Genomic DNA, 15,938 nt, shown 5'->3' with positions numbered 1-15,938 from the left:
ATCCTTCCTAGAACATGTTATTTTCAAAGTGTTTAGTCTTCTTTATGGTCAACATTTAGTTTTTATGGCTGTTGGGTTGTCATACCTTTTATTAACCAGTAATAAAGGCATAAATTAGATTTAAAAGCTGTATTATTATTTCTGTTAGTAAAAATTTAGACATTTCTATCCTAACGGAAACCCTAATATAAATAAATGCAAGATGTATAATCATTCAGCACAAAGGTGCATGTAAGAATATATATCATACAGTACAAAAGCTGCTGTAAGAGATCATTAAAAAATCAGAAAGCCTAGAGCAAAGGACAGTAGAAAGCCCATATCAGTTATGACAATATATATAATTGAGATGAAAGAAAATCCTATTAGGTAAAAATTCTCAAAATAGAGGCAAAAAACAAAATTCATCTATATATTAGTGAGAGACTCACAAATATAATAAGAGAAACAAAAAGATTAATAACAAGCTAAGTGTAATAATAAAATACAAACAAAATGAAATGTCGTAGTATTAATGATAAAAAATAAATTCTAATGTAAAGCGTATGCAATGAATGTGCTGTGTAAGGAGTATCAGGGATTGACAGAAAAAGAAAACACACACACACAATAAAGTTAAATTTGGTTTCCTCTTTCATCCTCCAAGAATACATATCTCACGGGAAGCAAAATGGCCTCTCAGCGTAGGCACACACATAACATGTAACGCACCACTCACTCCCTCAGCCCTAGAATCCCCAGCAGAAGCAGCCCCTGATACTTGGACTCTGCAAAGTAGAGGGTGACTACTCTACTACCGTTAAATTCAGGGTTCACACTTCATTCCGGAGATATTTACTCAACAGTTCATGTTCTTCAGTTTAAAGAAACGTTGACCAAACTTAGCCTTAACACACTCACCTTCTTAACTGGGGAAAGAAAGCAGAGTGAGAAGCCTGGGTGTCCTTGCCAGCATCTCTGCCTCCAGCTCACCAGTGTTCCAGAAAGCCCTGTTTTTTCCTTTACAGGGATAGAAAGAGCATTTTATACCGATACATGGTGAAATTTATAGTGAAGATCTAATTGTTGTGACCTTTGAATATAATAATGACTCAAAATTATTATGTCCAATTTATTATAAATATAAAGATGAGATAAAAGTACAGTAAAAGCAAGAGATTTGTTAACATCCCTTTTGACATATAAGAAGACAAAAATAAGGATGGAGATAAATATCTAAATCAGATAAATAAATCTGACTTAGGAGAGAATCTGAATAAGGTTGATGTGACAGAGAATAACAGCATCATTGAGCACTCATCTGGGCTGTTATCTCTTTTTTACATATGAGGGAGACAGGACACAGAGTGGTGAGGCACATGCCTGAGCAGCCTTGTTAAGAGACCATACTCTTAGCCACTTCCTCTCCTACCTCTACACAGGGTGAGCATAATTTATCATCTAAATCAGTACGTGCTGATAGTCAAATGGAGTGCTATTGCTTGCCAGGACAGCAGATGTAACTGGAGTATCCCAGCTCACCAGGCTGTATGATTCTTCCAGTGCTAAAAAAAAAAAAAAAAAGATTTGTCCAACAAACAGAATACAGCTTTTCCAGGGCCCATGGAACATTTTACAAAAATTAATTTTCATAAATTCCACATGGCACAAGCCACACTCTGATCCCAGTGCAATTAGCATATTAGTCATCCAGAGGGGAAAGACCTTACGATAATTCTGATATCAAAAAAGATAACTTGACAAAGGTCAACCTTCATTCCCAATTATTTAACAATTTCGGCTTAGTAAACTAAGAATAAAAATGCTGTTTGTTGCAGTTTGAGGGGACTAATGGATATCATTAGTATTCGTGGGAGTGTAAATTAGTACAGCCACTATGGAGAACAATATGGAGGTTCCTTAAAAAACTAAAAATAGAACTACTATATGAACTTGGGCTAGTGCAGATAATCCAGGATGATTTCATCTCAAGATCCTCAACTTAATTACAACCGCAAAGACACTTTTTCCAAATAAGGAAACGTTCACATTTCTAGGGATTAGGATATGGACATATCTTTTTAGGGGCCACCATTCAACCCATTCTAACTTTTGATTAACCCTGAATTAGAAAGACTTTTAAAGTCACAGTCAATGTGGAGCCTGTTGGTGCAGAGATTGTGTGCTGTCTGCAAACAGGTTGCTCCCAAAAGAGGGAAGAGGAAGATCTGAGATGTTCATGTGTGGGTCCTTCTCCTAGAAGCACTGGCCAAAGAAGTCACTCCTTTTCCCAGGAAAGTGATGGAAGGGGTGGAAGTGTTACTCACATAGGCTTTTCACCACCTGGAAAGAGGAATAAAAATAAGTATTCTTGCTAAAGCACTATAATTTTACATATATATGTGTAAATATACATATATATGCTGTTTGACTTCCTTTTTAATTGACCGTATTAAATAAACATATGTTATAAAATAAGAAATAGTTTAAATTTTTCATGAGTGAAAAGGCAGTTTCTCATGGCCCATGAGAGACCATCCAAAAAGAATCAGATTGGTTGATTAGTGTCAGCTTGGTCTTAGGGACTCTGTCCAGCTGGGCCATTTTAACAGAAATGCAGGCTTCTCAATGCTTCTCTCTTCTTTTACGCTATAGGTAAGGACTGCATGAACCAGTTGTCAGCATCTGTAGTGTTCCTAAATCTGTAGATTGTTGCCTATTTCCTAGCTTATTAGAACTTGCAACCAAATAAATGCCAAAATAAAGCAAGTCACACCCAAAGAGAAAGAATTTTTAATATCATAGTAGACTTTTTTTTTTTTTTTTAATTTTTTGGCCACACCGTGCAGCGTGTGGGATCTTAGTTCCCTGACCAGGGATCAAACCTGTGCCCCCTGCATTGGAAGCACGGAGTCTTAACCACTGGACCACCAGGGAAGTCCCAAAAGTAGACTTTATTTTTTAATTCTTTTAAAACATTGTTTTATTTAAGTGTAGTTGATTTACAATGTTTCAAGTGTATAGCAAAATGATTCAGTTATACATATATATATTCTTTTTCAGATTCTTTTCCATTATAGGTTATTACAAGATACTGAATATAGTTCCTTATGCTCTACAGTAGATCCTTATTGTTTATCTGTTTTATATATAGTAGTCTGTATCTGTTAATCACAAATTCCAAATTTATCCCTCCTTACCCCTTTGATAACCATAAGTTTGTTTTCTATGTCTGTGAGTCTATTTCTGTTTTATAAATAAGTTCATTTGTATCAATTTTCTGGGTTCCACATGTAAGTGATAGCATATGATATATTTCTTTTTCTGTCTGACTTATTTCACTTAGTATGATAATCTCTAGGTCCATCCTTGTTGCTGCAAATGGCATTATTTCATTCTTTTTTATGGCTGAGTAATATTCCATGTATATATGTACCACATCTTCTTTATCCATTCCTCTGTCAATGGACATTTAGGTTGCTTCCATGTCTTGGCTGTAGTAAATAGTGCTGCAGTGAACATTGAGGTGCATGTATCTTTTCGAGTTAGAGCTTTCTCCAGATATGTGCCCAGGAGTGGGATTGCAGGATCATATGGTAGGTCTATTTTTAGTTTTTTAAGGAACCTCCGTACTGTTCTCCATAATGGCTGCACCAATTTACATTCCCACCAACAGTATAGGAAGGTTCCCTTTTCTCCACACTCTCTCCAGCATTTATTATTTGTAGGCTTTTTGATGATGGTCATTGTGACCAGTGTGAGGTAATACCTCATTGTAGGTTTGATTTGCATTTCTCTAATTATCAGTGATATTGAGCATCTTTTCATGTGCCTGTCGGCCATCTGAATGTCTTCTTTGGAGAAATGTCTATTTAGGTCTTCTGCCCATTTTTTGATTGGGTTGTTTATTTATTTATTTATTTTTGATGTTGAGCTATATAAGTTGTTTGTATATTTTGGAAATTAAGCCTTTGTCGGTTACATCATTTGCAAATGTTTTCTACCATTCCATGGGTTGTATGTTCGTTTTGTTTATGGTTTCCTTTGCTGTGCAAAAGCTTTTAAGTTTAATTAGATCCCATTTGTTTATTTTTGTTTTTGTTTTAGTTACTCTAAGAGATGGATCCAAAAAAATATTACTGTGATTTATGTCAGAGAGTGTCCTGCCCATCTTTTCCTCTAGGACTTTTATATATTTAGGTCTTTAATCCATTTTGAATTTATTTTTGTTTATGATGTTAGAGAATGTTCTAATTCCATTCTTTTACATGTACCTGTCCAGTTTTCCCAGCACCACTTACTGAAGAGACCATCTTTTCTCCAGTGTATTGGTATATTCTTGCCTCCTTTGTTGAAAACTAATTGACTGTAAGTGCGCGGGTTTATTTCTGGGCTCTCTATCCTGTTCCATTGATCTCTATGTCTGTTTTTGTGACAGTAACATACTATTTTGATAAATTCAGCTTTGTAGTATAGTCTGAAATCCCCCAGCTCCGTTCTTCTTAAGATTTTTCTGGCTATTCAGGGTCTTTTGTGTTTCCATACAAATTTTTAAATATTTTGCTCCAGTTCTGTGAAAAATGCCATTGGTAGTTTGGTAGGAATTGCACTGAATCTGTAGATTGCCTTGGGTAGTATAGTCATTTTAACAATGTTAATCCTCCCAATCCAAGAATATGGTGTATCTTTCCATCTCTTTGTGTGGTCTTCAGTTTTTTTCATCAGCATCTTACAGTTTTCAGAGGACAGGTCTTTTGCCTCCTTAGGTAGGTTTATTCCTAGGTATTTTATTATTTTTGATGTGATGCTAAATGGGGTTATTTCCTTAATTTCTCTTTCTAATAGTTCATTGCTATTGTATAGAAATGCAACAGATTTCTGTATATTAATTTTGCATCCAGCAACTTTACCGAATTCATTGATGAGCTCTAGTAGCTTTCTGGTGGCGTCTTTAGGATTTTCTATGTATAGTATCATGACACTGGCCAACAGTGACAGTTTTACTTTTTCTTTTCCAATTTGGATTCCTTTTATTTCTTTTTCTTCTCTCGTTGCTGTGGCTAGGATTTCCAAAATTATGTTGAATAAAAGTAGCAAGAGTGGACATCCTTGTCTTGTTCCTGATCTTAGAGGGAATGCTTTCGGCTTTTCACTGTTGAGTATGATAATTGTGGGTTTTTCATTTATGACCTTTATTATGTTGAGGTGTGTTCCCTCTATGCCAGCTTTCTGGAGAGTTTTTATCATAAATAATGTTGAATTTCATCAAAAGCTTTTTCTGCATCTATTGAGATGATCATATGGTTTTTATTCTTCAATATGTTAGTGTGGTGTATCACATTGAGTGATCTGTGGATATTGAAAAATCCTTGCATTTCTAGGATAAATCCCACTTGACCATGGTGTATGATCCTTTTAATATATTGTTTGAGTCAGTTTGCTAGTATTTTGTTGAGGATTTTGGTGTCTTTGTTCATCAGTGATATTGGCCTGTAATTTTCTTTTTTTATGATATCTTTGTCTGGTTTTCGTATCAGGGTGATCGTGGCCTCATAGGATGAGTTTGGAAGTGTTGTTTTCTCTGCAATTTTTTTGGAATAGTTTCAGAAGGATGGGTGTTAACTCTTCTCTAAATGTTTGGTGGAATTTACCTATGAGGGCATCTAGTCCTGGACTTTTGTTTATTGGGAGTTTTTAAATTACTGATTCATTTTCAGTACTGGTAATTGGTCTGTTCATATTTTCTATTTCTTCCCAGTTAAGTCTTGGAAGATTGTACCTTTCTAAGAATTTGTCCATTTCTTCTAGGTTGTCCATTTTATTGGCATATAATTGCCCATAGTAGTCTTTTATGATCCTTTGTATTTCTGTGGTGCTGGTTGTAACTTCTCCTTTTCCATTTCTGATATCATTGATTTGGGCCCTCTCCCTTTTTTTTCTTGATGAGTCTGTCTAAAGGTTTATCCATTTTGTTTATATTTGCCAAGAACCAGCTTTTAGTTTCATCGATCTTTTCTATTTTTTTTTTAGTCTCTGTTTCATTTATTTTTGCTCTGATTTTATGATTTCTTTCCTCTACTAACTTTGGGTTTTGTTTGTTCTTTTTTCTCTAGTTGCTTTAGGTGTAGGGTTAGGTTGTTTATTTGAGATTTTTCTTGTTTCCTGAGGTAAGCTTGTATCGCTATAAACTTCCTTCTTAGAACTGCTTTTGCTGCACCCCATAGGTTTTGGATCATCTTGTTTTCATTTGTGTCTAGGTGTTTTTTAATTTCCTCTTCGATTTCTTCAGTGATCCATTGGTTGTTTAGTAGCATATTGTTTAGCCTCCACGTGTTTGTGTTTTTTACAGGTTTTTTCTTGTGGCTGATTTCTAGCCTCATAGCATTGTGGTTGGAAAAGATGCTTGATATGATTTTAGTTTTCTTAAATTTACTGGGGCTTGCCTTGTGGCCCAGCATGTGTTCTGTCCTGGAGAATGTTCCACGTGCACTTGAAAAGAATGTGTATTCTGCTGCTTTCGGATAGAATGCTCTATAAATATTAATTAAATCCATCTGGTCTAACATGTCATTTAAGACCTGTGTTTCCTTTTTGATTTTCTGTCTGGATAATGTGTCCATTGATGTAAGTGGGGTATTTTTTTAATAAATTAATTTATTAATTTATTTATTTTTGGCTGCATTGGGTCTTTGTTGCTGCTTGCACGGGCTTTCTCTAGTTGCGGCTAGCGGGGGCTACACTTTGTTGCGGTGCGCAGGCTTCTCGTTGTGGTGGCTTCTCTAGGTGCGTGGGCTTCGGTAGTTGCAGCACGCAGGCTTAGTAGTTGTGGCTCGTGGGCTTTAGAATGCAGGCTCAGTAGTTGTGGCGCACAGGCTTAGTTGCTCCGCAGCATGTGGAATCTTCCCAGACCAGGGCTCGAACTCGTGTCCTCTGCTTTGGCAGATGGATTCTTAACCACTGCGCCAGCAGGGACGTCCCCTAAGTGGGGTATTAAAGTCCCCTACTATTATTGTGTTACTGTTGATTCCTTCTTTTATGTTTGTTAATATTTGCCTTATATATTGAGGTGCTCCTATTTTGGGTGCATATATATTTACAGTTATTATATCTTCTTCTTGGATTGATCCCTTGATCATTATGTAGTGTCTTTCTTTGTTTCTTATAACAGTCTTTATTTTAAAGTCTATTTTGTCTGATATAAGTATTGCTACTCTGGCTTTCTTTTGATTTCCATTTGCATGGACTGTCTTTTTCCATCCCCTCACTTTCAGTCTGTATGTGTCTCTAGATCTGATGTGAGTCTCTTGTAGGCAGCATATACGGGTCCTGTTTTTGTATCCATTCAACCAGTGTGTGTCTTTTGGTTGGAGCATTTAGCCCATTTACATTTAAAGTAATTATTGATATGTATGTTCCTATTGCCATTTTAATTGTTTTGCATTTGTTTTTGTAGATCTTATTTTCCCCTTTTTCTTTTGCTCTCTTCTCTTGTGATTTGATGACTATCTTTAGTGTTATGTTTGGATTCCTTTTTCTTTTTTGTGTGTATATCTGTTATAAATTTTGGTTTGCAATTACATCAGGTGTTTGTATAGCTGTCTTTGTATATATGTGATTGTTCTAAGTTGCTGATCTCTTAATTTCAGATGCATTTTAGATTCCTTGCATTTGTACTCTTCCTCTCATGATTACTGTTTTTGATATCATATTTTATATCTAATTGTTTTGTGTATCTCTTAACTGCTTATTTTGGATACAGGTGATTTTATCACTCTTGTGTTTTAACCTCCCTATGAGCTTTGTTTGTGGATATTTTCTACCTTTACTGTATGTTTCCCTTTACCAATGAGCTTTTTCATTCTGTAATTTTATTGTTTCTAGTTGTGGCCTTTTCTTTTTCACCTAGAGAAGTTCCTTTAACATCTGTTGTAAAGCTGGTTTGGTGGTGCTGAATTCTTTAGCTTTTGCTTGTCTGTAAAGCTTTTGATTTCTCCTTCTAATCTGAGTGAGAGCCTTGCTGGGTAGAGTATTCTTGGTTGTAGGTTTTTCCCTTTCATCACTTTAAATATATCATACCATTCCCTTCTAGCCTGCAGAGTTTCTGCTGAAAAATTGGCTGATAGTATTATGGGAGTTCCCTTGTATGTTATTTGTTGCTTTCCCCTAGCTGCTTTTAGTATTCTCTATCTTTAATTTTTGTCATTTTGATTACAGTGTATCTTGTCTATTCCTCTTTGGGTTAATCCTGTATGGGACTGTATGCTTCTTGGACTTGGGTGACTGTTTCCTTTTGTAGATTAGGGAGGTTTTCAGCTGTTATCTCTTCAGATATTTTCTTGGGCCCTTTCTCTCTTTTCCTGGGACCCCTGTAATGTGAATATTAGCAGACTTGATGTTGTCCCAGAGGTCTCTTAATCTGTTCTGACTTCTGTTCATTCTTCTTTCTTTTTTCTGTTCAGCAGCAGTGATGTCTGCTACTCTGTCTTCCCAGCTCACTGATCCATTCTTCTGATTCATTTAGTCTACTGTTGATTCCTTCCAGTGCATTTTTCATTTCAGTTATTGTATTCTTCATCTCTGTTTGGTTGTTCTTTATATTTTCTAACTCTTTGTTAAAAAATTTCTGACTTCTTTTTCTGTGCATCCATTCTTCTCTCGAGTTCTTTGATCATCTTTACAATCATTACTCTGAACGCCTTGGGTGGATTGCCTGTCTCCCCTTCACTTAGTTGTTCTTCTGGGGTTTTATCTTGTTCCTTCGTCTGAAACCTATTTCTCATTTTATCTCAGTTGCTATTTGTATTTTTATGTATGTGGTAGGTTAGTTACTTTTCTCGACCTTGGAGAAGCAGCCCTCTGTAGGAAGCGTCCTATGCATCCCAGCAGTTCCGCACCCCCATCATCCAAGCTGTGTGATCTAAGGGTTCACTTGAAGAGGGCTCCGTGGGTCCTTTTGTTGTGGCAGGCTAACTGTGTGGGTGGTCTGATAGACCCGTAGTCTGGTTGGTTGCCAGAACCTGCTTTGTGTGGATGCTACTGGCTGCTGTTTAGCAGGGCCTGGTCATGAGGTGGCTGGTTGTGCAATCCTACATGGCCCCCAGGGCTAGTGCTGGCTTACTGGTGGGTGGAGTCAGAGTCCTCAAGACTCTGGGGCTGTTGCCCTCCCACTGGCAGCTGAAGCCAGATCCTGGGGTTAGTGCCGGTCTACTAGCAAGCAGAGCTTGTTCCTGGAGTCTGGCTACAGCCCAGGGATCCCAGAGCTCATTTCAGATTGTTTTGTGGGGGCATGTTGGTTCCTGACACAGTTGGGTATGGGTTCTGGGGTGTCCTGAAGGTTGCATTGGCCCGCTAGTGGGCCAGGCCAGGGCCCAGCTGATCCCAGGGTAAGGTCTGCCCTGTATTGAGGGGTCATAGTTTTCTTGCTTCTGGTGTCTGCCCCTTTGTGGATGAGGTTGGTCTAGAGGCTTGGTCTGGCTTCCTGGTGGGAGGGGCTAGTGCCTGTCCACTGGTGGGTACAGCTCCATCTTGGCCCTCTGGTGGGCCGGGTCATGTCTGGGGGCAAGCCCAGAGGTAGCTATGGGCTCTTTAGTCTTTAGGCAGCCTGTCTGCTGATTGTTGGCACTGTGTCCCCGCCCAGTTAGTTGTTTGGCCTAAAGTGTCCCAGCAGTGCTGCCTAGAGGCTGTTGGGTGGGGCCAGGTCTTGGAAATAAAGAGCCAAGATGTCAGCCATCAACAGTGTTCCCCAGTATGTTTGCCACCAGTGTCTCTGTCCCCAGGGTGAGCTTCATCCACCCCTCACCTCTCCAGGAGACACTCCAAAACCAGCAGGAAGGTCTGGCCCAGGCTCCTGTCAAATTATTTTTTTTGCCCTATGTGCTGGTGCACATGAGCTTTTTTGTGAAAAAAAAGGGAGCTTTTTTCACTCCCTTTAAGATTGAAGTCTCTATTTTAACTAAACCCCACTGGCCTTCAAAACCAAATGCTCTGAGGGCTCATCTTGCCAGTGCTGGGCTGGGGAGCCTGACGTGGGGCTCAGAACTCTCACTCCTATGGTAGAACCTCTGCAATACAATTATTCTCCAGTTTGTGGGTCACCCATGTGGAGATATGGGGTTTGATTATGAGTCTGCCCCTTCTTCTGGTCTCGTTGTGGTTCCTTCTTTATGTCTTTGGCTGTAGAAGATCTTTTCTGGTAGGTTCCAGTATTTTTTATCAATGGTTGTTCTGCAAATAGTTGTGATTTTGGTGTGAGAAGAGGTGAGCTCAGAGTGTTTTTATTCTGCCATCTTGGCCACTCTACAAGAAAGAATTTTAATATGGATTATTTGCACTAAATTAAGTTTTAAGCCATAGTCAAAACTGAATAGTCGCAGTTAGATGAAGGTAGACAGAATGGGAATTCTGACTGGTGTCAGGGAGACAAGTACACTGAAGCCTGGTGTGGGAGTAAGGTTTTCAGGGTCACAGTACTCTGCAGCTTCTTCCTCTCTGCCCCTCCACCCTCACCCCTGCCCTGCTTTGGGTCCAGACAGACCTGTGTTTAGACTACAGCTTCACCTCACTCTCCTCATCTGTAAGATGAACATGAGAATACCTATCTTAGTGAAATAAAATATGGGAGAATATCCTGATCATACCTACCTATATTAGGCATCCTAAAAAAGCAGACTTAAAGGTCTTACAAACAACCCTTTAAAACTTCTTGAATACTTTTTTGGGTTGCCCACCTTGGGGAAAGATGAGAAGAAAGTTAGGTGAATACCCATGAGAAACACAGAAATCAAGAAGATAAGGAGGTAGTAGGGAAGAGGCAAATGGTAAAGTGTGCTCTGGTACATGAGTGAATAAGAACAGTGTTCTGAACACTCTTTGCTGAGCAGAATCTGCACACCTGCTCTGATGCTTTGGAATGCTTAGTGATCCCACGTAGAAAACCAAAAACCTCTCACCCCTCTGTGTTAACCCTTGAGTAAAATCCCTGGACATGTAGTGGTTGAAGTGCTACTTCATTGCCTGTGCTGATTACCTCCTCTGTGGGGAAGGTGTGCCACAGAGGCACACAGACCTGTTTTAGATTACAATCCCTCGTGAGTCTTATGATTGAGGACAAGCTATCAACATCAGTAATCATGCTCTAAATACTAATTTGATTGGATACAACATAATCATGCTTCATTATAATCATAACTCATTTGGTTAATAAATGCTTACATTTATATTTTTTCCTTACAAAATATCCTAGTGATTGGTTAAAATATGCTGATGACACCACATCCACTTAGTTTCAGATGATTTGAGAAGCTCCCTTGGCATTCTAGAAAGGGAGATAATTGAAAGGCCAGTTAAGAGGTGATTACACTGGTCTGGAAGAGAGGTGGTAATGGCTGAACCAAGGGATGCAGAGGAGAGGTCAGATGTGACAGAGTTTAAGATAACAAAATCTACAGGACGTGATGACAGCTGGAAGAGTTCTGGTTTAGTGAACTAGTGGGTTCTACTCAGAAGGAGTCTCTAGGAGCAGACATGTGGGTAGGAAATGATAAGCTGTCTTGTGGCCATGCAGGTCAGGAACTTAGGGGTGAGTCTGGGCTGGAGACACTACTTTGGGTCTTGTCAGCTTTTGGTGGTGGTTGAAACCATGGGAGCAGGTGAGATTGCCCAGAAAGCTTATATGGTAGGGAGGAAATGGGCTTCAAATGCAGATCTTTGAAGGCCAATGATAGTTAAGGGGTATACAAAGGGAGAGGAGTACAGGGGGCAAGCCATCAGGTGTCTGGCATCTGAATTGTATGTGTTGGGTGGAAAAGTACATGTCAGTGAAATAATACACATTGTCACTGTTGATGTGGTTGATAAAGCACCAGCTCACTGGTTCTATACTGCCAAAGAACCAGTGAGTGTTTTATTGGAGAAATACTGAAATTATACCACCCATTGGGGAGAGGAAGTTAATTTTAAAGACTCTTTATTTTTTCTTTTGGTTTTATTTATTTATTTATTTATTTGGATTCTTTGTGTGTGTATTTTATATATATATATACTTGAGATGTATAGCGTGTTACTTTGATATATTTATATATTGTATTATGATTGCCAGTCAAGCAGTATTTATCACATTGCATCATCCTGGTACAATATTATTGTCTGTATTCATTATACTGTGCATTAGTCAAGACTCTTATTTTGAAGTGGGGGGGAGTACACTATTTATAACAAACTATAGTCAGATTTCCATTAAAGAAAGTAACTACTGATTTTGTAAACCTAGAAAGTGACAAAAATCTGACAGCAAGACAAGTCTGAGTCCTCACCAGCTGGGCAGTTCTCTGATGTATTGACTGATTGGAAGAGCTGAGACAGTGTGCATGTCAGACAGGAAGGGCTAGACGTGCTGCTGCCAGCACCTCTCACTTTTGATTTCCAACTGAGTTGCTAATCACAAGTGATCATTTTAAAGAACACTCTCCCCCTTCCTTTCCTTGGAAGGAATTCTGTGAGCAGAAGTTATTCTTACAGCTCTGGACTTTGAGAACCTTATCTTTGACAATTCTTTGTAACATCTCTGAGTAAGTGAGGCTTATTTCTACTAAGGAGTCTGAGGAGCTACTGATTAAGAAAAATTAGTCTAGTGACCAACCTCCTTTATCTCTGAGTGGTCTCTATGCAAACTCCTTTATTTAGAAACCTGTTGTGCTTCACTCTGCTGGATGGCACATGATATAACTCTTGCTGGAGTTTCCTCTTGCTGTGGCTGGACTACACACTTCTAAGTTACCATGGAAAGATCCTGTGTGGTTTCCTTTGTGCATGGGCTCTGTTTTCTGGGGTCAGTGGGTTCTCCCTATCCAACAGGGGAAGGGAGGAGCCAAGGCTGTGGAGACTCTGGGTGTCACATGGAATTTTCAAGAGATGATTCTAATCTGATTTCAGTTGTTTCATCAAGATGTCTACATTAGGATGAGGAATTCCTTCCTAGTCTCTGTTCCTAAACCATACCAAGTGGTTGTATGACTGCAGCTTTCCTGGAATTTTCCTTTAGAGGGGAAGACTCTAAAAATGTCAGAAATTAATAGAGGTGCAGTGTTGTTCCTCCATTCTCTCTTTTCTCCCAATCCTGAAGTCCCTAGGAAAGAACTTTATTCTTACATATTTAGGCATCCAGCCTTCTCTACTAAGCCCTCCTTCCCCTTGACTACAGAGGATTTCACAGTGAACAAAGCCCACTGCTCTCCCAAACTTTTCTTCTTATCGTGGTCTGGCTGAAAAACAGCCACAGGCAAATGTCAACATTGTCCTGAGCTTAGCAGGATTTTTCTCTGGGGCCATTAAAGCAACAGTTGAATGACAATGTAGAGCAAGTGTGACATGGAAGTTTCTAAACAGTAGTACTTGTTGAAAGGAACTGTTTTTTCCTCTATCAGGAGCTTTCCTCTAGCGCCTAGTTTTAAGGGTGTATAAGGAACTAAAAAAGAAAAAAACTTGTCATGTGGGAAAGTGTTACTTCAGAGAATAGGATATTTTGCCACTCAAGAATATTTGCAGAGGTTCATTTTAGAGTTTCTACTCTTTCCCCAAATATGAATCTTCTGTATGCCTTACCAGAAAATGAGCCTTGTCTAATTTAGTAAAATATATGTTCATTTCTTTAGGAAAGTGAGTTTGAACTATCCCTTCAAACTTAGTGTTACACATTGAACATCAGACCAGATGTTTAAAACTGTTGAGAATCATAATGCCTGTCCTTCTGTTGCAGGTGCAACAACGAGAGTGAGTGGTCCCAGATCCACGAGAATATCATCCGCAAGTCCAGTGCCAAGTACTCTGCCCCCAGCGCCAGTCATGGTAACGTGCTTCTCTGACTAGGAGAATTTGTGTTGCATTTGCAGTTGCTGATCATACACACCTTAGTTGATTTGTGCTGATCAGTTGCCAGATGTAAAGTTCAGTCTCCTGCAGACATTTATTCTCCTGTTCAGGCAATTTCTATTTCTTTTTGTGATAATTTGAGACCTTCCCTAATTACTTTTTTTAAAAATTTTTATTGGAATATAGTTGATTTACAATGTGTGTTAGTTTCTGCTGTACAACAAAGTGAATCAGTTATACCTATACATATATCCACTCTTTTTTAGATTCTTTTCCCATATAGGTCATTACAGAGTATTGAGTAGAGTTCCCTGTGTTATATAGTAGGTCCTTATTAGTTATCTATTTTATACATAGAAGTGTGTATGCATCAATCCCAATCTCCCGATATATCCCTCCCCCCCCACCCCCCATAGTAACCATAAGTTTGTTTTCTACATCTGTGACTATTTCTGTTTTGTAAATACGTTCATTTGTACCGTTTTTTTTTTTTAGATTCCACATACAAGTGATATCATATGATATTTTTGTCTTTCTCTGTCTGACTTCCTTCACTTAGTATGATAATCTCTAGGTCCATCCATGTTGCTGCAAAGGGCATTATTTCATTCTTTTTTATGGCTGAGTAATATTCCATTGTATGTATGTACCACATTTTCTTTATCCATTCCTCTGTCGATGGATATTTAGGTTGCTTCCACATCTTGGCTATTGTAAACAGTACTGCAGTGAACATTAGAGTGCACATATCCTTTTGGATTATGGTTTTCTCCAGATATATGCCCAGGAGTGGGATTGCAGGATCATATGGTAGTTCTATTTTTAGTTTTTTAAGGAACCTCCATGCTGTTCTCCACAACGGCTGTACCAGTTTACATTCCCACCAACAGTATAGGAGGGCTCCCTTTTCTCCACACTGTCTCTAGTATTTATTTGTAGACTTTTTGATGATGGCCATTCTGACCAGTGTGAAGTGATACCTCATTGTAGTTTTGACTTGCATTTCTCTGATAATTAGTGATGTTGAGCATCTTTTCATGTGCTTTTTGGCCATTTCTTCTGACCAAAATACATTTTCTGCTCTTTCCATGGTGGATTCCTTATGCTTTGATAGGTAACTTGAGTTCTAGTTTGAATCCAGAGTGAACAAAAGTGTTGCCTGGTTTGTCACATTGTGAAGTCTGTTTTTTCCTGAACAAAGATTACACACCCAAAAAAGACACACATGAATGTCACTTTTTCTATTCCTGTTCACTGTTAGCATCACCAAGAAAGCCTGACGCTAATGAGAATCAATGATTAGTCTGCCAGTATCAGTCATTCTGGAACTAAAATAGAAGATCTTTATTTCAAAGCAGCTTTCATCTTAGCTCAACTTCTCCTTTTCTTTTTCCCTCATTTTAAAACTCTGTTTAATTTCTATCTAAATCTTGGTACAGTTGTACATATTAACATTAATTCTAAACTGAATATTGCTTGATTAAATTAGAAGCACTATTTAAAAGCCTATAAGATCTGAATAGACGTTTTTCCAAAGAAGTCGTACAGATGGCCAGCAGGCACATGAAAAGATGCTCAGCATCATTAATGATCAGAGAAATGCAAATTAAAACCACAATGATGTATCACCTCAAACCTGTCAGAATGGCTATCATCAAAAAGGACACAAATAACAAATGTTGGTGAGGCTGTGGAGAAAAGGGAACCCTCACATACTGTTGGTGGGAATGTGCACGCAACTGTGGAAAACAGTATGGAGGATTCTCAAAAAACTGAAAATAGAACTACCATGTGACCCAACAATTCCACTCCTGGGTATATATCCGGAAGAAAAAAAAAACGCTAATTCGAAAAGATGTATGCACCCCAGTGTTCACAGAAGCATTATTTACAGTTGCCAAGATATGGAAGCAACCTGTGTCCATCAAAAGATGAACGGATAAAGAAGATGCAGTGTATATATATGTACAATGGAATACTACTCAGCCTTAAAAAAGAATGAAATTTTGCCATTTGCAAAAACATAGATGGAGTTGGAGGGTATTATGCTAAGTGACATAAGTTAGAGAAAGACAAATACTGTATGAGATCAC

At 38.5% G+C, this 15,938-nt stretch overlaps 1 protein-coding gene across 1 annotated transcript in view; it reads left to right on the top strand.

Moving 5' to 3' along the window:
• DOCK3 (dedicator of cytokinesis 3) overlaps positions 1 to 15,938 on the top strand; it is a 349,841-nt gene that overhangs the window by 232,357 nt on the left and 101,546 nt on the right. Inside the window, exon 12 of the mRNA XM_068559156.1 lies at positions 13,733 to 13,821. Within this exon, the coding sequence (XP_068415257.1) occupies positions 13,733 to 13,821 (89 nt within the window). The remainder of the gene's footprint in view (positions 1 to 13,732; positions 13,822 to 15,938) is intronic.

This window comes from Eschrichtius robustus, chromosome 12, assembly GCF_028021215.1.
Source record: "Eschrichtius robustus isolate mEscRob2 chromosome 12, mEscRob2.pri, whole genome shotgun sequence".
NCBI classification, from domain to species: domain Eukaryota; kingdom Metazoa; phylum Chordata; class Mammalia; order Artiodactyla; family Eschrichtiidae; genus Eschrichtius; species Eschrichtius robustus.
This window is presented reverse-complemented; position numbering and strand designations above follow the sequence as displayed.